The sequence below is a fragment of the Oreochromis niloticus genome, linkage group LG10, assembly GCF_001858045.2.
Source record: "Oreochromis niloticus isolate F11D_XX linkage group LG10, O_niloticus_UMD_NMBU, whole genome shotgun sequence".
In the NCBI taxonomy this organism is placed as follows: Eukaryota; Metazoa; Chordata; class Actinopteri; order Cichliformes; family Cichlidae; genus Oreochromis; species Oreochromis niloticus.
This window is the reverse complement of record NC_031975.2, coordinates 2,842,621-2,865,311: the sequence shown is the minus strand read 5'-3', so window position 1 is coordinate 2,865,311 and position 22,691 is coordinate 2,842,621. Positions and strand designations below refer to the sequence as shown.

General features: G+C 42.8%; 1 protein-coding gene across 3 annotated transcripts in view; it reads left to right on the top strand.

The window, feature by feature from the left end:
* dscama (Down syndrome cell adhesion molecule a) overlaps positions 1–22,691 on the top strand; it is a 99,844-nt gene that overhangs the window by 56,332 nt on the left and 20,821 nt on the right. For all 3 annotated transcript variants that reach the window (XM_005454602.4, XM_005454604.4, XM_005454601.4), the window contains exons 4-11: positions 4,072–4,218; positions 6,190–6,468; positions 6,643–6,918; positions 7,373–7,669; positions 8,929–9,204; positions 10,340–10,618; positions 13,021–13,140; positions 15,045–15,224. In XM_005454602.4, coding sequence (XP_005454659.1) covers positions 4,072–4,218; positions 6,190–6,468; positions 6,643–6,918; positions 7,373–7,669; positions 8,929–9,204; positions 10,340–10,618; positions 13,021–13,140; positions 15,045–15,224 — 1,854 coding nt within the window. The remainder of the gene's footprint in view (positions 1–4,071; positions 4,219–6,189; positions 6,469–6,642; positions 6,919–7,372; positions 7,670–8,928; positions 9,205–10,339; positions 10,619–13,020; positions 13,141–15,044; positions 15,225–22,691) is intronic.

Below are 22,691 nucleotides of genomic sequence, written 5' to 3'. Positions count from 1 at the left end.
GCTGAGGCAAATCGGACAAGGGCGCTTCCTGGGTGAGAGCGAGGCATGTTCTAGTGGAAAGTATGGCATGCTGGAGAAATTGCATCTCCCAGCTGCCCTGCAAACTCCTCAGTGTTTCCCGGATGAGCTGGAGGAGCTGACTGGGGATAGGGAGGTCTGGGCTTCTCTGCTTAGACCACCACTGCGTCGTGACTGCAGATCAGTGGCAGAAAACTGATGGATGGATGGAGGAAATGACTGAAAGAGCCATGCCAACTCACAGTTTTAAGTGTATGTTTTGGGGCAGGTCACTCAGTAGATGTGAGTTCTCAGCTATGTCTCCATGTGTTATTGTATTCCACCTCATCACAAATCCTTCATTCTTAGTCCCTGGCACACATTAACCTGTGTTCAGTGGTGACATCTCTGACCCAGTGCAAACTCTCCTTGGTGAAAAGCGTGACACTTGCATTGTAATAGGAATATAATTCTGGCTGTTTCTATTATGTCCCACAAGCAATTTAAGTTTCATTGATACTGCAAAAACTACCAGTCTGAGTGAACAAATAGTCTCCTTACAGGCTCACTGTGGCTTATAAGAGGATTGATTGAAGCTATTGAGTCTGCAGCCACAGAAAAGGGCTTGTGTTTGTGCCACTGATGATGCCAAAGCAGCTGAATGGGGTGACGAAGGGAAGAGGAGATGGCTGATATTGGTGGAAGCCACCTGGGGTGAAGTGAAGCCATAGTTTTGGAATATACACTAATAAACGCAGATGTGGACAGAGCAGGAAAGGCTGTCTGCTAGATGGTGTTAGTATGCATTAGACTGAACTCAGAGGAGAAAGGAATAGCGGTGATCATTATTATTGACCATTCCTCCTTGCAACTGTACACAGCTTAAACACATTTGAACTCACTTGCATGTACGCATGCATAGAAACATGTATACTCACAAGCACATGCTCATAAAGAGTTTAATATAGAGATGCACAAGCCAGTGGGATATGAGATAACTGCAGTATAAGCGTACACTGAAATGGACTCAGGTTATAAGGACATCCACATATGCTAATAGAGGCCTCCAGCTCTGTGTCGAGCCCTATATTCTGTTGTTGAGAGTGAGAACGAGCTAGCTCTTGATATGGAATCTAACAAAGAATCGAGAACACTATCAGTTATTGCCCTGACTCTGAAGAGTTCTTGTAATTTAAATAAAATCCAGCCACCACCACCTTCTGTTTCTTTCCAGTAGTCTGAATATATACCTAATATGCATTCATTTACCTACTGCTGAAAAAATACTAAGCAGTGTTGGAAGATTCAGAATACAGAAATACTACAGTCAGATCATTTCCATCTGCAGTACTTTATATGCAGCACACCTCTTCCATACAAACATCTGCATTCCATCGCTGTAAAGTGTGTTTTTTATGGCCACTTCAGAGAGAAACATCACCTGATGACTGACTGGGTTTCTAACTCTGTGCTTGCTCCACAGTGCAGGACTCTGTGTAGAATGTGGGGCTGTTGCCCTCTGATTTAATCGGAGACATATCTTGTGACGTGTGTGAGGTTGTGTGATGAGTGTACAACAGGCTAAAACAGGCATCCTGTTTCGGTGTTTGAATGTCATAAACGAAGGTCTTTCCTTGTAGAACAGTTATCAGCCTCTTGAGTGTACAGGCTATTGAGTCAGAGTCAGCCAGAGAGAAGCTGCATTGAACAACCTGGTCTGATCCGGATGTACTGAAGACAGCACATAGGGAGTGGTGTGCAGGAGAAACTGACTCCAAATATTTAAGACAGGGCTGGTTTGCACTGCAGTAGCTATCCGTCAGAATAATACATGTATTGTATTTCTAATTGAATACTGTGACATACTATAAGGTTTCACAATCTAGAAAGTCCAGTGATAATGTCAATGATAATGTCTGGGTAGCAGACAGATGCGTGTATCCTCTCATCTTAACTGTTCTCTAATTTATATTCATTCACTGTAATAGTGACATTTGCAGTGTTTCCAATGTGAGGCACACACAGTATAGAGGTATGCGATCTGTTAAATAAGACAGATTGTACTCTGAGAAATTCACAAATAACCCGAAGATAGTTTAAAGACCATAAATGCTCACACAAACCCACGTACATGTGTGTATGTGTCTCTTTCCACGTGCATTTAAAGCATGTACTCCCCTTTCCTAGCCTTTTGTCATAGTGACAGGCGGTCTGTTCTAATGGAAGCTCCTCTCATTCATAAGGCTGTCAGCTTTTGATGCCAGAAAAGTTGCAGGGGGAAAGAAGGAAAACAGGAGAGAGGGACTGCAGAAGAGGTAGCCTAATTTTTCCTTTGCTTTCTCTGAATGATTTCATTCCTAAAAAGCAACTGCATTTGCAGCTGGCAACATTTTAATTTGATGATGTGTCGTGGCTTGTTTCCATGCTTAAGTAACTAAGGAGTACACATGCACACACACACATGGATCCAGTGTCTCTCAGTTGTATCACTGGTTGAGTAGCTCAACCACGAGGAAGGAAAAAACTTCTTCAGGATATCAAAGCCCTGGTCTCTTTTTTCTATGTAGGTCAACATTTGCTCACAATAGCATCTTGGCCACCCTCCCCTGTGTATTCCCCATTTTCTTTCTCTGTTTTCTCCCCTCATTTCTCTCTGTACTCACATTCACACCTTTCTTATTGCAACACCTCTGTCTTCAGTACCAATCATTTATTTCTAAATTATGAAATTATGATAAATGTTTTGGGTGTTTTTTCCCTCTACATAAATGTAGACAGTAGTAGGGACAAAGTGTCATTTTGCTAATTTTTGCCATAATTGGAGTTTTTTTAAATTTTTGAGCCTTTCAGAGATCGTCTTAAGACCTTCACATCTTTTCCACGCTCGATGCAAAGGCCTCTGCCAGCAGGATAAACCTGTGTTAATGTGTCATGACAAGACTAAATGAGAAGATTCAACATCCCATAAAGCATGCATTATTATATCTCTAGTAATACTGCCAGAATCCCCCACCGTACGGTGGCCCTATTTGATGCCCAAACCAGATGGGCTCCTCCATCATCTGTGACATGAAATACCCCGATAGCCACCGGCTACAGAACACATCGCTCCTCAGAAACACTGACTACCTCTCTCTACTTCCATGTGTTCACACAAATTAGCATTACATTAGCATGATATTAGCACATCCGACCTGCACAGCCATGCCTTATCAAAGCACTCTGTGATCCCCGGCTCCCCGTGCTTTAGTCTGGATCAGAAAAAAAAGAGCGAAAACCTGAGTGAGAAAGAGAGAAAGACAGAGCGTTTCCCCCGAGAGAGAGGGAAGAGAGCGATGAGCTACATGATAACGAGCTGTGTTACACCGCTATACAACACACAGCCTTGTCACTGCGCCTCAGAGCTGATTTAGCTGAGCTAAATGGGCTGCAGCAGATGTTTGGTGACTACAATCACACAGAGCTGCGTTCCTCACTTGACTTGCAAATATTTGCTAAGAGACTTCAATATTGGCTTTTCTTTATTTCATTCGTTTTGAATGTGTAAGGTGGTTATTCCAGCGCATAAAAATGAATACACGCAGCATGCTTTCTCTACTGCCACCTATTACTGCTGCGCTGTGTTTGGTACAAAATGTTAACCGTCGCTTGTGATGAAAACCTCGAGGCAACTGATCCTTTGTACTTTCATGAACTGTTTTTGAGACAGTTAAAAAACTTATTGACTAAACATAAAAAAACCTGTGGTTTAATATCTATCTAGTGATTTTTCTTGATAAGTATTTTGATTAAATACTTGTTGCTGCAAACAGTAAAGCTCAGTGAGATTAATGCGTTCTGAGGAGGTCCTGCACTCTCCCGTCCAGTGAACAAGCAAACCACAGATAGATTTTCCAGAATGTTTAACATCACGCTGACTGACCACAGGCTATACTTACAGGTCACATGAAAGTGACGTGTTTGGTACTAACTGGCCCACATGTAGTTTACTGGTGTTCACTGAAGATGTTGCTTTGCTTTCTTTATATGTAAGTAACGTTACCTAATATGTTTTATTTATCTTTTCATTTCCAGTGCAACGGTTTCTCATCACATCCACGGGAGCCCTGTATATTCTGGATGTGCAAATGGAAGACGGGCTGTACAACTACAGGTGTATGACACGGCATCAGTACACCGGAGAAACCCGACAGAGCAATAGTGCCCGCCTCATTGTGTCAGGTGAGAGGGGGATACCAAAATTAGAATGAATAGGTATCAGAAGTTCTTGATATATAGTAGCTTGTGTATTAAGCTGTACCTCTGGGTTGAATGGTCACTTGTTTGACGGTGCAAAAAACTACAGACTGCATATGTATTATATGCATATATATTGGTTACTGAAGTTTCATTGTGAAACATTAAGATGAGCGTTTTTACCATCTCCATCTTTGTGTTTGTAAGTCAGATTGATTTGGAGTAATCCAGACGATACTACACGCTCTCTGTCTAATGACTAGGTGGCTCGTTGTTTTTTGACTCTACCTGGGACTGTAATGTACAAAATGAACATCAGTATGTTTTCAAGAAGGCTTGAAAGTAGTGACTCAGAACTAGCAACCGCAACATTAAACTCCTCACCAACATGTTTACTGAGGTCATAGGTCATGAAAGTTTTCCTGGATTTGATACAACCAAATGTATTTTTATAAAAAGAACACTCAGAGAGTACGCCTTCACGCAAGAGCTACACCAAAACTATGATGTTTTATACCGATGTCAGCATTGTTAATATGGGCATCTTGTGTAGTATATTCATCTTTCTGTGTCACTGTGAAGTCATATCAGGTTGTATTGGAAAAAAATAATGTTTTAAAGAGGTCAAACAAAGAAAGTGCTTATGTCCCCCAAGGTCTAATATATTGCTTTAGGAAGATGATTTTGAAGATGATCCAAATGAAACATTTTTCATGGCCTACCTATGACCTTGAAGCACTACATACTAAAATAGTGCATTTTATTATCTTTGCCCATATGACTGGAGCAGAATCGGCTGAAATCTTTGGCTTATTTAAGCTGTAAAAACTTGAGACGTAAGACATCGTACTGAAAAAATAACAATGGTGTTTAACAGCTTTCTCTCCTTTCATATGATTGTTTTTGTTTTTTCAAAGTTAACTTTGACTCTGAAGGTCAAAGTCAAATGCTTAGCCAACCTGGGTACTCATGTCCCCTAAGGCCTAGTGTATTGTTGTGTAGTTTGAAGACGATTCATAAAAAACTGTGGGTAATATGAAGTTTTTGCTGATTTCACTGTTTTTACTGTTACAGTGATGGGAGATACCAAGATACCAATAACAGCGTATACTGTTGTTGGTATCTGTCAGACCATTAGAAAGAAAGAATGCAGGTTTAAGCCCTTTACCTGGCACACACTAATTGAAATCATGCCAAAACAACCAACAGTGTTTTTTTGCTTTAAACAGACGGCCAAAGGGTCAAATTTACACTATACAGCTGTTTGCATAACAACAACCAACAGCTGATATGCGATGGGATTTTTTTCCTAGTATCATATTTAAAGCTTTAGGTAATCAGTGTGTGAGTTTTAATACTGCAGTGTGTTTGAACTGATAATAGTTTCATAATGGCATTCACATCGGCCCCAGCATATGTCAGTAACAGCAGGTAAACCCTCTAAAAACGTCCCAGTCTGTTGCCTTGATTTCAGCTTAGAATAATGTGGTTAATGCGTTGCAAATACCAGCTGGTGATACCACACACTGTTGGATAAAATGACACAAGACAAGTAAACAGACATAAGGACAGGAATCACCATAACACAGTAAGATAGGGTTTGCTGTTGATTTAGTGTGACTTCAGAAACACTGACTACATGTGAGAGGACCATATGGAAATAAATGTGAGCTTTAAAAAAAAACCATGTTGGTCAGTTGAATTAAACAGAGGGTGACAGGATAAAAACCCTTGAATTTAAGAGGGGGTGACATGCAGTAAAGGTCATGAGAACTCTTTCAGTTTGGGGGAGGACTTCAGGATAGAAGTCGGGGGGGACTAGAGCCATTACACTTTGGCTACTCATGAGTTCACGATTAAACACTTTTCCACTTTTAACTCCTGGTGCTGCATTTAACCCTTTTTGAACTTGAAATCTTTGCACAAAAATGTAACTTAAATCTGTCTCCCGTGCAGATCCGACCAATTCTGCACCCCACATCCTGGATAGCTTTGAGCGTCGCGAGGTGATGGCATCTCATCGAGTGGAGCTCCCTTGCAAGGCCTCTGGTCACCCTGTACCCAAATACCGCTGGCTAAAGGACAACCGACCGCTGGAGACAGACTCGCGCTTCAAACAGAGTGTGACAGGCCTGCTCATAGAGAGAGCCCAGCCCAGTGACACAGGGACGTATGTGTGTGAGGTGTGGAATGGCTACGGCAATGCCGAGGTGGTTGGCAGGCTGCAGGTAAAAGGTCAGTGCCCTTGTGATGGTGCTAAGGCGTTGTGGAGGTTTTTTTTATTATGGAGCAATGAATCAAAAGAGGCAGATTCTTTTGTTTTTTAAGTGTGAAGCATGAACCATTTTTTTTGCTGTTTACATTTTATCTATCTAATGATGATAACTTGGTACCTCCACTAAACTACAGAGCCCCTCAAGGTCGTGGTGAGTCCGCGGAAGGTGAAGGGCAGCGTGGGAAGCCAGGTTTCACTGTCCTGCGGTGTAACGGGCTCTGAGGAGTACCAGCTGTCCTGGTATCGCAACGGAGAACTCATCTACCCCAGTAACAGTGTCCGCATGACAGGCCAAAACAGAGAGAACCTGGTCATGGCTGGCATGGCCAAGAGCGATGGAGGAGCCTATCAATGCTTCGCCAGACACGGCAAGATGTCTGCCCAAGACTTTGTTCAAGTCATACTGGAAGGTCAGAATTCACAGTGAGACGTGTGGGTGGGAGCAGTGCATGTGCACCATTTTGGTTTTGTGTGCACAGGAATTGTGTGTATCTATGCAAATGCGAGTACAAACTGTGCTGTGTGAAGCTCAATCCTACAGGGCCTAACCCTGTTTTATAAGATTTTCTGAAAAGCCTTGAGCTGTACATGAGCTGGTTGCTGCTGCAGTGTCTCCCATAACCACGGTAATATAAGGGGAATATTGATAATCAATAATGCTGTGGAGCCAGAGAGGAGCTGGATTAATCTGCTCCTCATTCTGACACTGCTTTTTATACTGGAGATGTGCATGTGTTCCACTAAAAGGAGTGCAGATTTGGACAAGATCCTCATTAAAAAGAATCAGCTATGAATTGACATGCATCCCTTATGAGAGGAACAGCAAAATATACATCACTGTGTGAATTTTCTCCCTCTGTGCAGATGGCACCCCCAAAATTCTGGCTTCGTTCAGCGAGAAGGTCTACAACGTCAACGAGTTTGTGTCATTGTCGTGCACAGTGAAGGGCACGCCAGAGCCGCGGGTAACATGGACTCTGGACGATGAGCCCGTGGTACGGGACAGCCGCCATCGCATCTCCTACTACACCAATGCCGAGGGCCACGTGGTGAGTCATCTGAACATCAGCCAGACTCAGGTCCCCGATGGAGGAGTGTACCGCTGCATCTGCAACAACTCAGCTGGGACCGTTTCCTACCAGGCGCGAATAAACGTAAGAGGTGCTTGTCAGATCAACTCTTCCAACACACCATCACATATACACATCGACATGCCTTGAGTCACTCTGTTTTGACGCATTTCTGATTGGCTACTTTAAAAGTGCACGTGATGAAAGAGGTTTTATTATGTTGTCGTGTTTCTAGCTTTTCACGTACTTTTAAGTCTGATAGCATAGCTTGGCTCTGTTTCTCCTCAGAATATAGCAAGACGCCCAGAAGATGCTTTTCCTGTTATCTTTCCACTTTTCCAGTTTTTTGGGCTTTTGCGTTTGGATTTCACCATCTCTATAACAGGACAGTTATTACTGTTGACTGTACTGCTATATGCACTCTACAGGGACATGGCTTGTTGAATTGCTGCTGTCATGTAGTGACACTGGGGCGCTCAAGCTTGCCGTGCTTTCCAGAACATTATTATTTCTCTATTGCAGAGAGGGAATGTTGCTTTCTTTGTACTGATTGGTCTGATTTGATTGCTGCTCAGTCTTGCATGTTGTGGGGCTAAATAGGGCGATCCTCCAGCCCTTAAGCGAGGGTTCATGGATGCCAAATGCAGCCAAGCAATGAAGATAAATCTCCACAGGTGCCAACGCGGAGAACGTGTAATGACTGCTTCTCACGTCATTGGCTCCTTAATCGTGCTAAAGAGAGTAGCAACCCAGGATACGCTTGTATTCCAAGTACACTGCAGAGCCTAGTTAAACTGTCTTCTCCAGTGCTTTAAAGAGACACCTAATAGTCCATTTCCCTGATAGACACTGAGCTATGGAAGCCTATTGGTTATTCTGTTGGTTTTTCACAAGTGTGCACAAAAGGCGGCAATGTGAGTAATGGCTTTGATAATAGCTTCATGAGTGGAGAAAGGGAACATTCGACTCTAATGCTTGTCAGAAGCAATCACAGCCTGCACCAAAGAGGTGGGAGCGAAAGGTAATATTCACTACAGTCTCAAACAGAAAGATGCACCAACCCCTGAATCTGGCAAAGCAGGATTTGACACGAACAGAACAGCAGAACGGTCCACCTTGTGATGATTCTTAGTCTCATTTGTGTTTTACGGTCCTTCTCACTTAATCGAGCAGTCTGTGACCCTTTTGCACATCTGGGTCATTTTTTATGTCACAGTATCAGAGTGAATTGAGGCATGTATAACTTTGTGGTGTCTTAAAAACACACAAAACACAGAAAAGCTAGCTTTCACACCGCAAACCACCTCAAAATCATTTTAAGAGAGTTGTCTCTCCAATGTGTCCTTCAAGGGCCTGCCAGCATCAGACCAATGAAAAACCTCACTGCCATCGCTGGGCGGGACATGTACATCCACTGCCGTGTCATTGGCTACCCCTACTACTCCATCAAGTGGTACAAGGACTCCAATTTGCTGCCGTACAACCACCGGCAGCGGGCCTTCGAGAACAACGGCACCCTGAAACTGTTTGACGTGCAGAAGGAGGTGGATGAAGGAGAATACACGTGTAATGTGCTGGTGCAGCCACAGCTGTCCACACACCAGAGCGTTTATGTTACAGTGAAAGGTATGAAACAGTCTAATTGATTTTCAGACAGACAGCACGGGACTAGTTCTATATTTGGTCCAATAAAACAAGATTTAGTTCATTTAGCTGTGCGACATCATCATGTTTACCCATCTGCGAGGCCAATAAGCAGCTGGGGCCATTTGTTCCAGATGTACATTCGCATTTGTACGGTACTGTATTGTACTCTGTGTTTGCAGAATACATTTGTGGTTACGCTGTCATTAATCTCTGTGCAATTCAAAGGGAATGGCTTTATCGGTGTACACACTGACCCCGTAGTGCCTTTCCATCGGAGGTGTATGCCCCCTTTCCTCGTTGCAGAAAACACAGATATGCAGAGTGATATTTGTATATCACTACCTATGAAAAAAGCACTCCCATCACTGATAGCAAGGCACCATCTCCATCACCCCAGCCAGCTTATCTGGAGCTCATCTGAATATGCAGCAGGACTGAGAAGAGCCAGATGATGATAACCTCCGATGGCTCTCTTTCTTCAGTGACGCAGCATAATTTGAACTGTCCTATGGGCCAATCCCCCCCACCACCACCCCCTCTGGCTGGTCTTGACGTGCTAACGAGTGTTTGAGGGGGAAATCACACAGCATAGACAAAGCGACACTGCTATTCCACCTCGGCTAATTTGCCTCTCAGCTGCTTAGCATTCCACCACTGCCGAGAGGGAATCCCCAGGAGCCTATTATGCCTATTTTGTTGTGAATTAAATAAGCGCTGAAGTGCTGCTTATTCCAATGTTATTTTAAATCATTAATTTTTCAAAGCATCTGGTTCTCACGATGGCTACAGTGTCCCCAGAGAGCCGAGTGAGAGTGAATGCTATATGCTTATGTTTTGAGAGGCTTCAGCTGCTCCACATGGGGTGAGCTAATAAAATATTTCTTGCTTTCCTGAAAAATCACAGCTTAATGTGGAAAATAAGGTGATAAAGAGAGAATTGGAACTAATGAGTTGCTATGGGAGTGCTTTGTAAAGTAGCTCAGCCGCGGTATATAGTATGTTAATGTGTTGATTATTAATGTGCATGAGTGGTTAGTGATTTTGAGTAGCTCTGGCTGAAATTAAACAACCTGTAACCCGCAGGCCTGAAGCAATATTCCCGTCTCTGTTACAGTCCCACCCACCATCCAACCATTTGAGTTTCCCCGGTTTTCCATCGGCCAGCGAGTCTTCGTCCCTTGTGTGGTTATGTCTGGTGACCAGCCCGTCTTCATCACCTGGCAGAAGGATGGTCGGCCAATCCCGGCCAGCCTGGGCGTTACCATAGACAACATAGACTTCACCAGCTCCTTGCGTATCTCTAACCTCACCTTGATGCATAACGGCAACTACACCTGCATCGCACGGAATCAGGCTGCTGCTGTGGAACACCGGAGTGAGCTCATTGTCCGAGGTGAGGAGGCGAGAGATGGGTGATTTGCAGAAGTACAGCGCTGTGGAAAAGTTTGGATCCACCCCTCATTTCTTTATGTTTCACTTGCAAGCAGCCAGACTTTCTTGTACATTTTTTTAACTGGCTTTGAGCAGTAATTCTCCAGGCTTTCTGAAAGTCATTCAGATGTTTCTGTAGACACTGCTTATTTTCTCATTTCTGGTCCAGTCCTTGTGCCTGACCGTTGTCAGAGGAATGCTTTTGTGTGTTAAGCTACTTAACACTGACCTATGAATCATTCAGGCATAAAGAGGGCATAAAAAATCAAGGAAAGTAACCAGTGTTGTGTCTATACACATAAGACAACTTAGCACACTATCTTCAGTTTAATCAATAAAAACTGCCAAAGATGACACAGTTTGATGGGTATAAATTTGTACTTTTTCAAGCAGTGGACAAAACAAGAAGTGACAGACAGCTATATAAAAAGTTATGTACAGCATAGAGATCTGATTTGAGGTGTGGTGCTTGCATTTGGAAGATTTTGCTGTGAACAGACAACATGCGGTAAAAAGAGCTCTCCATGCAGTGAAACAAGCCATCCTTAAGCTGCAAACACAAAAAAAAACCCATCTGAGGTACTGCTACAATATTAGGAGTGGCAAAATCTAGTTTGGTACATCCTGAAAGAACCGGTGAACTCAAGATCGCAGAATCATTTCCATGGTGAAGAGAAACCCCTTCACAACAGCCAACAAAGTGAACAACACTCTCCAGGAGGTAGGTATATCGATATCCATGTCTACCATAAAGAGAACAGTGCAAGAAAGTAAATACAGACGGTTCACTGCAAGGTACAAGATCTCAAGAATAGAAAGGCTAGATTGGACATCTAAAAAAGGCAGCACACTTCTGGAAAAACATTCTTTGGACAGATGAAACCAAAATCAACCTCTACCAGAATGATGGCTAGAGAAAAATATGGAGAAGGCGTGGAACAGCTCATGATCCAAAGCATACCAAATCATTGGTAAAACACGGCGGAGGCAGTGTGTTAGCCTGGGCGTGCACGGCTGCCAGCGACAGTGGGACACTGTTTATTGATGATGTGACACAGAAAGCAGCCGAATGAATTTTGAGGTCTTCGGAGACATTCTCTCTGCTCACATCCAGCTAAATGCAGTCAAATTTCTTGGGTGGCGTTTCTTAATAAAGTTGGACAATGACCCAAAACATACAGCTAAAGCAACCCAGGGGTTATTGAAGCAAAGAAGGCAAATATACTTGAATGGACCAGTCAGTCACCTGATCTTGCTGTCACGGCCCAGTGGCCACCAGAAGTATGGACTCAAGTGCAGACAGCACACGGAAGCACGGAGAAAGAGTGAAAGCAACACTTTATTTACAGAGAGTGAAGGAAGCAACAGTTTAACTAAACCTACACACGAGGTCCTTGGAGATTCAACCTAAGGAACTTGATTTAACAACAATAAAGATCACTATGAACTAAGCACTTGAGTTTCGCAATGATAAACTGATTACCATGAACTATAACAACACTAGGATTAACGAGAGCAGTGCTATGATAGATACTAAACAACAACACATGAGAATCACAAAACACTAAACATTCCAAACTATGAAAAGAGTCCATGAGTGTTGCCTGAGAGCTGACGTGTTCAAGGGCTGGGGACCCGATACAGGGTAACTGCCCCTTAAACGAAGGGATTGTGTTAAAACACTTTAGTTCCTCACATTTTTATGCAATCTTTTTGTTCAACATTCTGCAGTTCAATCGCATCGGAGTTACTTCATTTAAAATTTGTTGTGGTAATGTACAGAACCAAAATCAGGAAAAACTTGTCTCTGTCCAAATATATATGGACCTAACTGTATCAATGATCTCAAACGCTGCACATTGTGGGATCATCTTGATAGAGAACAGAACAAACAGCAGCCAGCATCCATAGACAATCGATGAATGTCCTTCAAGAAGCCGGGAGAACTTTCCCAGACGACTGCTTAAAGAAACTACAAAAACCTGGCCTACAAGAGTTCAGAATGTCTTCGGCCCAGAAGTGGCCCTCTGGGCAGGTTTGTGTGGCTGTATGTGGCCCACAATATAAAATGAGTTTGACATTCCTGCTTTAGCCCTTTAGTAATTCTAAAGCTTGTGAGAATTGTATAAACTTTTTTACGTTTATGTATGTTTACACATTTATATAAATCACTGTTCCTATTTCCCATTTTCCTGGAAAATGTAAAGAAATGTGGGGTGGCTGCACTTCTCAGGAGTTTAAGGAAGTGGATGTGTTTGCGGACCACACTGTACTTTCACTTGGTCTTTTTCCCCATTCTGAACTGAAATGTTACCGTGACTTTTTAGATGTAGAGATCTCACAGTAAGGTTTCTTCACTTGCAGTTCCTCCCAAATTTGTGGTGCAACCTAAAGACCAGGATGGCATCTATGGGAAAGCAGTGATACTAAACTGCTCAGCTGAAGGCTATCCTGTTCCTACGATCCAGTGGGAATACTCTAAAGGTAAACCTGCAAATTTTACGCACACATTGATTACACACCTGTCTCCCTGAGGTTTGTTGCAAGTGTGGGATGTTTTACATGTTTTCAAACACTTTTAAAATCATTCTCTTGAGTTGATAAGAGTTGCTGCATTGAAAAATATTGTTATTTATTCATTATTTATTTATTTTACCTACAGCAAGCTTATCCTCTGTTGCCAGAACACCTAATACGATGTCCACAGCCTTGAGGATGAATGCATTAAAAGTCCTGCCTCAAGTCCAAACAAATGTTACAAGATGTAGCGGCGGCGGCGGTTCAAGGAATAGTTTTGTGTTTCTCTATAACGAGGAAGGGGGTGTGAAATTATGTAACTGTGGTACTTCACGTGTAACATATCTCAGCCCAGCTGGACACAACAGCAATGTTTGAGATATGAGATATAAGATAAAAAATGCATAATTATAGTTTTTAATTCTTTCAGTTAAACTGGCAGCTGCAGAGCAAGAAGACGTGTTTTTAGTGGTTTGAGATCTCTGAACTCTAAGATTTTGATAACATAAACACATAAAATAACAGTGACTTGTTTTTTATTCATCTTCCATTGGACTAAAGCTGTGTATACACTTTTTTCAGTTGCGATATTCTGCTCCTGCTCAAACTGTACGATTGACTCGCAGGGGTTAGAAGTTCGTGGGTCACGATGCAGAGTCTCACAGCCCGATGCTCTGATGCGACCTGAGTGCTCACAGTGTGCGTCCATAACATGAAGCTTATAACACAAAATCTGTCTCTCGCTCTCCCTCACTGTCTGTCACTCACACAGACACACACACACCACCATCAACTTTGCTAAATTGCTAATGAAAATCATTGACCAGGCAGCTGCAATTGAGCAGCAATGTCCATCCAACTCTTTTCACGGTTGTTGTGGTCGTGATAATTTGGTGAGGCCACATTGAAAAGCCTCAGATGAGCTTTCCAAAGTTCTACAAGTTGTGCCTCCATCGCTTGTGTCCAGATTGCACGCTGCACTGCCGTGCTGCTCCGTCTTCTTTGCTTCCATTTCTGTGTTTATGCGTGCGCAGTGTGAGAGGCTGCGTTGATACCCTCACGAGGGGCGACAGGATTTCAGACAGGTTTGATTTTCTGGCGACGCTACGATTGCTGATCGGAAGCTGGTCGTGAGGTGTTAATCGCTTCTCGTTAGCCCATGTATACTACACGATGCACGACACACGATTAAGGCGAAACTCGGGCTGATCTCCAAAACGGTCGCACGACTGAAAAATCTTCTCAAAATGGGCCAAATATCGCACAGTGTATGCCCAGCTTAATTTTCCGTCCACCATTTGGGGGGCGCTGGAGGCTGTCCCAGCTGCTAAGGGTGAAGGAAGGGGGACACCCTTGATGGGTCTCTCAAATTCACAGCTATGAGCAATTTAGATTCACCAAATAACCCCACTAGTGGGGGTTAGTGGACTTATGTATGAATGAAAAATTATGAGCTTGCACAATCTCAGTATTTATAAGACTCTTTCCTCTTTTAATGTTAGTGTTACTGTGTAACATATGCCGTACTATTGTCCCTTACCACCATTTCTCTTTTGAAAACTTAATCCGCTTTGAGCATTCAGATTTACAGTATAGGCTTAATTATAAAAAAGGAAAAAAATGTGTCCATAAGATCCTATGTGGTACTCAAACCGTACTAGACTAACACTAGCTCATTTGAACCCATAAAACAAAGCATTACTATTTCTTCAGTATAAATAAAATGTACGAAATGTAATGTTTTTATCTGTAAAGGTTTAAGCCTTTCATTGAGACTTCAGCAGGAGCATAGAGACCGTGAACAGCAAACTGGAGTTCCTCATGCAGTACTTTTGGTTTATTATTGACAAACTGTGTATTTTCTCTGACAGGCGCTGGGGTCCCACAGTTTAAACCCATCCCCCTCAACTCAGGCTTTCGGATTGAAGTGTTGGTCAACGGCTCTCTGCTCATCAAGCACGTGCTGGAAGAAGACAGCGGTTTCTACCTGTGTAGAGTCAGCAATGATGTCGGGGCTGACGTGAGCAAGTCGATGTACCTCAACGTCAAAAGTAAGTCTGACAGGACGACAGCACCTATTACAGCCAAAGAATGCAAATTTGACATGTTTGGTTTTTGTCCTGTTGACTCTCCTCCTTCATGCACTGGCTGCTTGTGCATTAAAACAAAAAGTTAAAGCTAAAGCACAAAGGTTAAGTGAGCTGAACTTTGACAGTCAGTCAGGCCACCAGAAAAATGTCACCACGGTTGCTTGCGCTGTGCTTTCTGCCTGAACGAATCCCACGAAAGCATCGCACACAGCCTCCACCACTACATCTCTTGGAGAAAGTACAGCATTTATCTGCTGTGTGGCCAAGGACTTAGCTCCCCTCCATTAATCCCTGAATTCTGCATGCGAGCAAGAGCTGCCATGTGGAAAAGAGGGCTGTGGAATACAGCAAGGGAGGTTGGAAGAAGGAATAGGTTATCTAGGTCTTTTCTCCTCATCTCTGTGTCCTATATGTCTTCCCTCTTGTCTTTAGTTTAGTAAGTAGAAGAAAATGTTAACTATTTGCTGAGTTGTTTGTGTTCTTGTTTAGATAATACACTTTTTTAATAGGAATGCTGCCCTCTTGAGGTTGAAAGTCTATTTAATAAACCATGAGAGTGCATAAATTATTCCAGCGCATCTTCTCAGAAAGAGAGATGTTGAAAGCAGCCTGCAGAAATGGTAGGAATAGTTTTAAGAGCTTCCTTCAAGGTGCAAACAACAACCTCAGAAATGATGTATATGTGAGTTTTACCAAAAAGTACAGTTACTTGAACTTTAGCTGGTGATTGTGGATGTGTCTGTAGATGTGTGAGCTCCAACTGCTTTATTGCGGCTCGGCGCTCATTTTGATTGGTTGCTGTTAGATAAAGCTTTTGCTTTTGCCACCACGGCTCTTATCAAGCCAGAGCAGGGTATTCCCTGCTGAGTGTCTAACTGTCTGCCAGCCACAGCCAAATAGGCTCCAACTCCTTTATGACCCCTTCTGTCTGATTGAGGCCCACCATGTCGCCTCATAGACAAGTGTGCACAGAAGCACCAGCTCTCAGTATAGTTGCGGTTTGGTGTCTTAGGCCATTTGAGTGTGAGTCACGATTGAATTTTCTTATTGATATTGAATCCTCACACCTCTGTGAAGTGTGAAGTGAAGTGAAGTGTTTTGTTTTTAATTTATTTTGTTTTGTTTTTAATTTATTTTTTTTAGCACAGAAGTATAAGGAGGAAAAATCATTTGTTGACTGTAGCGTTCTCATTTACACTTACACTTCCAGCTCCACTTAAACTTTGTCAAGTTAAACCTTACAGGTTTGTAGCATCGTAAACCCAACATCTTCAGGTTGTCAAACTGTGTGAAAAGGTCAAAATCTTTATGGAAAAAACTTTGGATGTTGGATTAGATGTGAGAAAACTGTGACGGAAAATAAAACAAACGTTTAGTTAGTCACTGCATTCGAATTACAATTTTGAGCTGAGTTTCTAACACAGTATAGAAACTAACTCACTGGTTTGAACTCGTTATATAAACCACATTATTTATACCATGTGTCAAACACACTGCAAGATTTGGATTTTTATACAACAGATTATTTGTCTTTGTCTTCTTTATGTCTGCAGCCCCTCAGGTGCATGCTGTGCTCCTGAAGCATCTGCCCGTTGTTGTGATAGTTGTCCTGATTTGTGCCTCTTCTGTGCAGTAACCCAAATCTCCCCGGGTGCCAAGGGAGCCACACCTCAGCCTCTATCCCGCGTGTGTCTGTGTGCGGACAATGAGCTCATTAACCCGTATAGTTTCTCCCTGTGCTTGACAGAGACGGTGCAGTCCACAGTAATGTCTGAATCTGTGATGTCCTGTACACTGTGTGCTGCCTTTATGTTGTGTATTCAGACCAGCCTACACTAATTGAACAGTGGCAAGCACTTAAGAGGCTTAGGAGCCAATTTGAGAGGCACACAAGCTGACGCATGCTGGACCAGTCACGTGATGGACAGACGGCATGATCTTCACTCTGTATTATTGGCCGTCCACATGTGGCTTGATGCATTGGCAAACAAACGGCAGAAAATCAATAGATTGAATGAGAAGCTCTAACATATGTAAGCATAGAAACATTTATGGTGAAGATGCTGTCAGTTTGTGTGTGTGTGGGACACAGGTGAGCAAACAAGCTCATAAGCCCACACAAAGACAGAGATTTGACACAAAGGTGTGCACACTGTACTGTAAAGGCACTGATACAGTGCAGAGCGGTGCAGCCATTACTAAAGAATAATGGGCCAGGCAGCTAATGCAGTGCTTTGGATAGATCCCACTCCACCACGCTATTGTAGTGGACTGCCTGGGAAATGAATTGCATCTATTGTGATGTCTTAGCTTGGCACTTTCATTGTTATGAGTGTCTGTGCATAGGCTCATGTCTCGTCATAATACACCATGCATCATGCAGGATGAGCACCAACACTACACTAACAGCCAGTAGAAACTGCTCGCGCTCTCTGCCGGGGGAGAGGAAGTGTGTGCACATGCACTCTGTGTTTGTTTTTCTCTCATAGGCTTCCTTATTTGAGTAGTAATCACTTTTTGTCCTGTCTGAAAACTGGTTGCAGATGGCGGCTTGAATGAATGATTTTTATGTCATTTACAGTCAAGCATCTCTACCTACAAAACAGATGCTATTCAGTCAATTCATTACCAATCCACAACAGATGCTATCAGAGGCGGGCAACAGCCACTCAGTGTTTATCAGGGCCAATTAAAACCAATCAAGCCTGTTAGACATCATAATGCCTGCAGACGCAGTGATGAAGCTTCACTCAAGTGTAGTGCTAAATGGTCTTATGGTCGCGGAGCAGTCTCAAGCACAGAATCCTCCAGGGGCCGGGTTTTAAAGAGACTTTCATCTAAATTCAAAACAGTTTACTTTTCTGCTGTCTTTGATCAGGAAATTAATCTTTAACAAAGACTTATTTTTCAGTGAAGAAATAAATTCTTCTTTTTAACTAATTGTAGTGTAGAGTGGGATGATAACAGTGCCGGCCCAGCTTTGTACAGGATAAAAAGTCTGCAAGTAATTCTGAAAGTTCTCTTGATACCTTTTGGGAATTAGTTACACACTGAGACTCATGCTGTCACCGCATCACTTCCTGTTGCTTGAACTCTCAAGACAGTGCAAACCTGTAACAGACCTTGGACATTTTTGCAAAAATCTGTACTTTTGTTAGTTCTACAGTCAGGCTCAGGTTAGATTCACTGGGTAACAGAGTGGTCGTCTGCAAGAACTGCAGCATATTTTCAGTGTATTAGTGTGGTCTCTAAAAACTCTTTCCTTTCGCCTCCACTCTCTACAGGGAGTGCAGAATTATTAGGCAAGTTGTATTTTTGAGGAATAATTTTATTATTGAACAACAACCATGTTCTCAATGAACCCAAAAAACTCATTAATATCAAAGCTGAATGTTTTTGGAAGTAGTTTTTAGTTTGTTTTTAGTTTTAGCTATTTTAGGGGGATATCTGTGTGTGCAGGTGACTATTACTGTGCATAATTATTAGGCAACTTAACAAAAAACAAATATATACCCATTTCAATTATTTATTTTTACCAGTGAAACCAATATAACATCTCCACATTCACAAATATACATTTCTGACATTCAAAAACAAAACAAAAACAAATCAGCGACCAATATAGCCACCTTTCTTTGCAAGGACACTCAAAAGCCTGCCATCCATGGATTCTGTCAGTGTTTTGATCTGTTCACCATCAACATTGCGTGCAGCAGCAACCACAGCCTCCCAGACACTGTTCAGAGAGGTGTACTGTTTTCCCTCCTTGTAAATCTCACATTTGATGATGGACCACAGGTTCTCAATGGGGTTCAGATCAGGTGAACAAGGAGGCCATGTCATTAGTTTTTCTTCTTTTATACCCTTTCTTGCCAGCCACGCTGTGGAGTACTTGGACGCGTGTGATGGAGCATTGTCCTGCATGAAAATCATGTTTTTCTTGAAGGATGCAGACTTCTTCCTGTACCACTGCTTGAAGAAGGTGTCTTCCAGAAACTGGCAGTAGGACTGGGAGTTGAGCTCGACTCCATCCTCAACCCGAAAAGGCCCCACAAGCTCATCTTTGATGATACCAGCCCAAACCAGTACTCCACCTCCACCTTGCTGGCGTCTGAGTGGGACTGGAGCTCTCTGCCCTTTACCAATCCAGCCACGGGCCCATCCATCTGGCCCATCAAGACTCACTCTCATTTCATCAGTCCATAAAACCTTAGAAAAATCAGTCTTGAGATATTTCTTGGCCCAGTCTTGACGTTTCAGCTTGTGTGTCTTGTTCAGTGGTGGTCGTCTTTCAGCCTTTCTTACCTTGGCCATGTCTCTGAGTATTGCACACCTTGTGCTTTTGGGCACTCCAGTGATGTTGCAGCTCTGAAATATGGCCAAACTGGTGGCAAGTGGCATCTTGGCAGCTGCACGCTTGACTTTTCTCAGTTCATGGGCAGTTATTTTGCGCCTTGGTTTTTCCACACGCTTCTTGCGACCCTGTTGACTATTTTGAATGAAACGCTTGATTGTTCGATGATCACGCTTCAGAAGCTTTGCAATTTTAAGACTGCTGCATCCCTCTGCAAGATATCTCACTATTTTTGACTTTTCTGAGCCTGTCAAGTCCTTCTTTTGACCCATTTTGCCAAAGGAAAGGAAGTTGCCTAATAATTATGCACACCTGATATAGGGTGTTGATGTCATTAGACCACACCCCTTCTCATTACAGAGATGCACATCACCTAATATGCTTAATTGGTAGTAGGCTTTCGAGCCTATACAGCTTGGAGTAAGACAACATGCATGAAGAGGATGATGTGGACAAAATACTCATTTGCCTAATAATTCTGCACTCCCTGTATAACAAAGTATGAGCCTTGTTTTCCACACTCCACTAGTCAATGTTGGTATGTTGTCTACTTTGCTGGCTTTAAAGTAGTCAGCACTTATTTTTTTTCTAAATGAATTTTAGGGAAATATTAAGACCAGTTTAACCCTTGGACCATTTAAAAGTGTGACTGTGAAACAAAGAAGTTCCCTTGACTCTCATTGTGTTTATTTAGCCTATTTGCACTAAGCCACTGTTCCAGTATGCAGGCCTATATTTGCTATCATGCTTCATGTCCAAGCCAATTGTGCAGCTAAAGGAATTATTTCAGTACATTGCAGGCAGCCAGTGAACCAGTCATCACCGCAGCGCAATACCCCACGTCAAGGCTGCCTCTTCCCCAGCGCCCACTTACAGTGTGCCCTCAAGGCATAAAGCTAGATGCATCTCAGCTTGTCTTTTCTTGTCAGCCCTTGTGGCCCCATTGAGCCGGGGTGCCCTTTGGCTCACATTGGCCTGCCAGGCTGCCTGTGTAGAATGTAGACTAGCATCCCAGTGTTCACACCATGGAGGGATCTACAGCTTGTATTTGTGGAGAAGCCGGCTCACCGTAAGTCTTCTTGTTAATTCAAGGGTTTCACTTTTTAAAAGCAACTATTACATCAATCACACAAGAGATGCTGTATACTGAGGAAAAAACTCACCACAACTGATGTCTACAGTACCCTCCCTAGAGAAATTCACACCAAGATCCATACAGGAGAGGTGTCACTTTAATTATCACGGTGTGAATGAGAGGCGATCCCTGATAAGTGCAGCACAAATACAGCAGTCAAACTTTTCTTAAAAGCCATAAGCAATGACATGGTTTTCTTTTTGCAGGACGTACAAAGTAAAGGTTGGGGTCCGGGTCCATTTTATTGTTATTAACAACTGATCAAACAAATAAATAAATAAAACTAATCCCGTTTTACCACCTCTCACATCTCATTGATCCACTGAGACGGTGTGACTGCTTTCTTTCTTTGATCTCATATGAATAGCCCCACACCGAAGTAGCCATTCACCCATAATTATATGTTATTATTATTCTCCTGACTCCACCATTTGACTAATTCTGTTTTCCACATCGCTAACACCAGCAGTTACAGGCATTAGAAACATTTTCTTTTTTTGTATTGTCTTTTATTTCTGCATTGCGACATTCAGGGTGTGATTGTGTAATCATCATCATGCTCCTGTGGAAATCAATGGCAGGTCTGTGTTCTATTCCTGGCTACTACAAATGGCCCTATTTCTAAGAGTACAGACGAAGGAGAGCGTGCGTGAGAGAGAGAGGAGGCAGGCAAGGAGAGGAGAGGAGAGACTGTCCGATGCTGGTTGGCATGGTAACCTGGCCAGGTGAAAGGGAGCCTGGGAGAAGGGGGAGAGGGAGGGGGGTGGGGTGCTTTTGTCTCAGGGGAGTAGCCTATCAGCAGCCAGCCTATCCCCCACAATCCCCTGCAGGCTTAAGCGTATCATCACTGCCCTCTGGGTTGCTGTGGAGGAACAGGGCTCTCCTCACCTCCACATAAAAGACACATTGTGTAGTGCAGTAAATATACACAACGCAATCCACTGTTTCCTCTTTCGAATGCTCATGCCTTCCTTCAGCCTTCCTTGGCAACATGTCACAGCTTACTGGTTCCTACTGGAGACCAGTACGTAAGCGGTTTTCCTGTGTGTGTGTGTGTGTGTGTGTGTGTGTGTGTGTGTGTGTGTGTGTGTGTGTGTGTGTGACTCTAAGCTCTTTATGTGTGCTTGGGTTCATCATGTCATTGTGTGTTTGTTTTTGTTTAATGATATGTACAATCCGTCTTTTCCAGACATCTGCACGCACACCTCCAGTTATGTTTAGAGCCGAATTAGGCGTCAGAGGAGCCGGTGCTTTCTGACACAAGGAGATACCCTTTTCCCACCATCTGTCCTCTCATTCTCTTTTTCTTTCCTCCCTCTGTCTGCACTCCTTCCCCTGGTTCTGTTTCCATAATTCTGCTGGATATTAAAGAAATATATCAACACAACAATTACGAGGCCATAAAATGTGCCTCGGGGCTGGCTCAGCTGGGCTGCTCACACACAGGGTTGTACACACATACATTTACATAGACACAAGCTGCATACGCCTCATCTCAGAGGCCTCTTCATGGTGCAGAGGCACTCCTGCTTTTAAAGAAATGTTTGCTTTTGTGTTTAATCTCAAATCGGGATTTCCTGTTTCATCAATGTGGGAAAAAAAAAAATAAAAATATTATCCCAAAAATGGAACCTTTGGGGGGTTTTTTTCACAGTATTTTAAAATTTGAAATGGCTGCCAACAATTTCATCCAGTGTGCATTTCAAACAGTAAATAAATGTAAGTGTTTCTTTGTCTGCTGTACCCAACTAAAGCACTGGTTTCTACTGGTGTGCCTCTCCGAGGGGAGCAGCAGCTCTGATTATTTTTTGTTGGATCAAAAAACTTTAGGTTTATCTTCTACAAAGACTGGTTTTAACAAAGATAGCTGGATATATTCATTCATTTATTTTTTCCTTATTGGTTTCCTGTCACATCAGTTACTGTTGTTGCTTGGAAA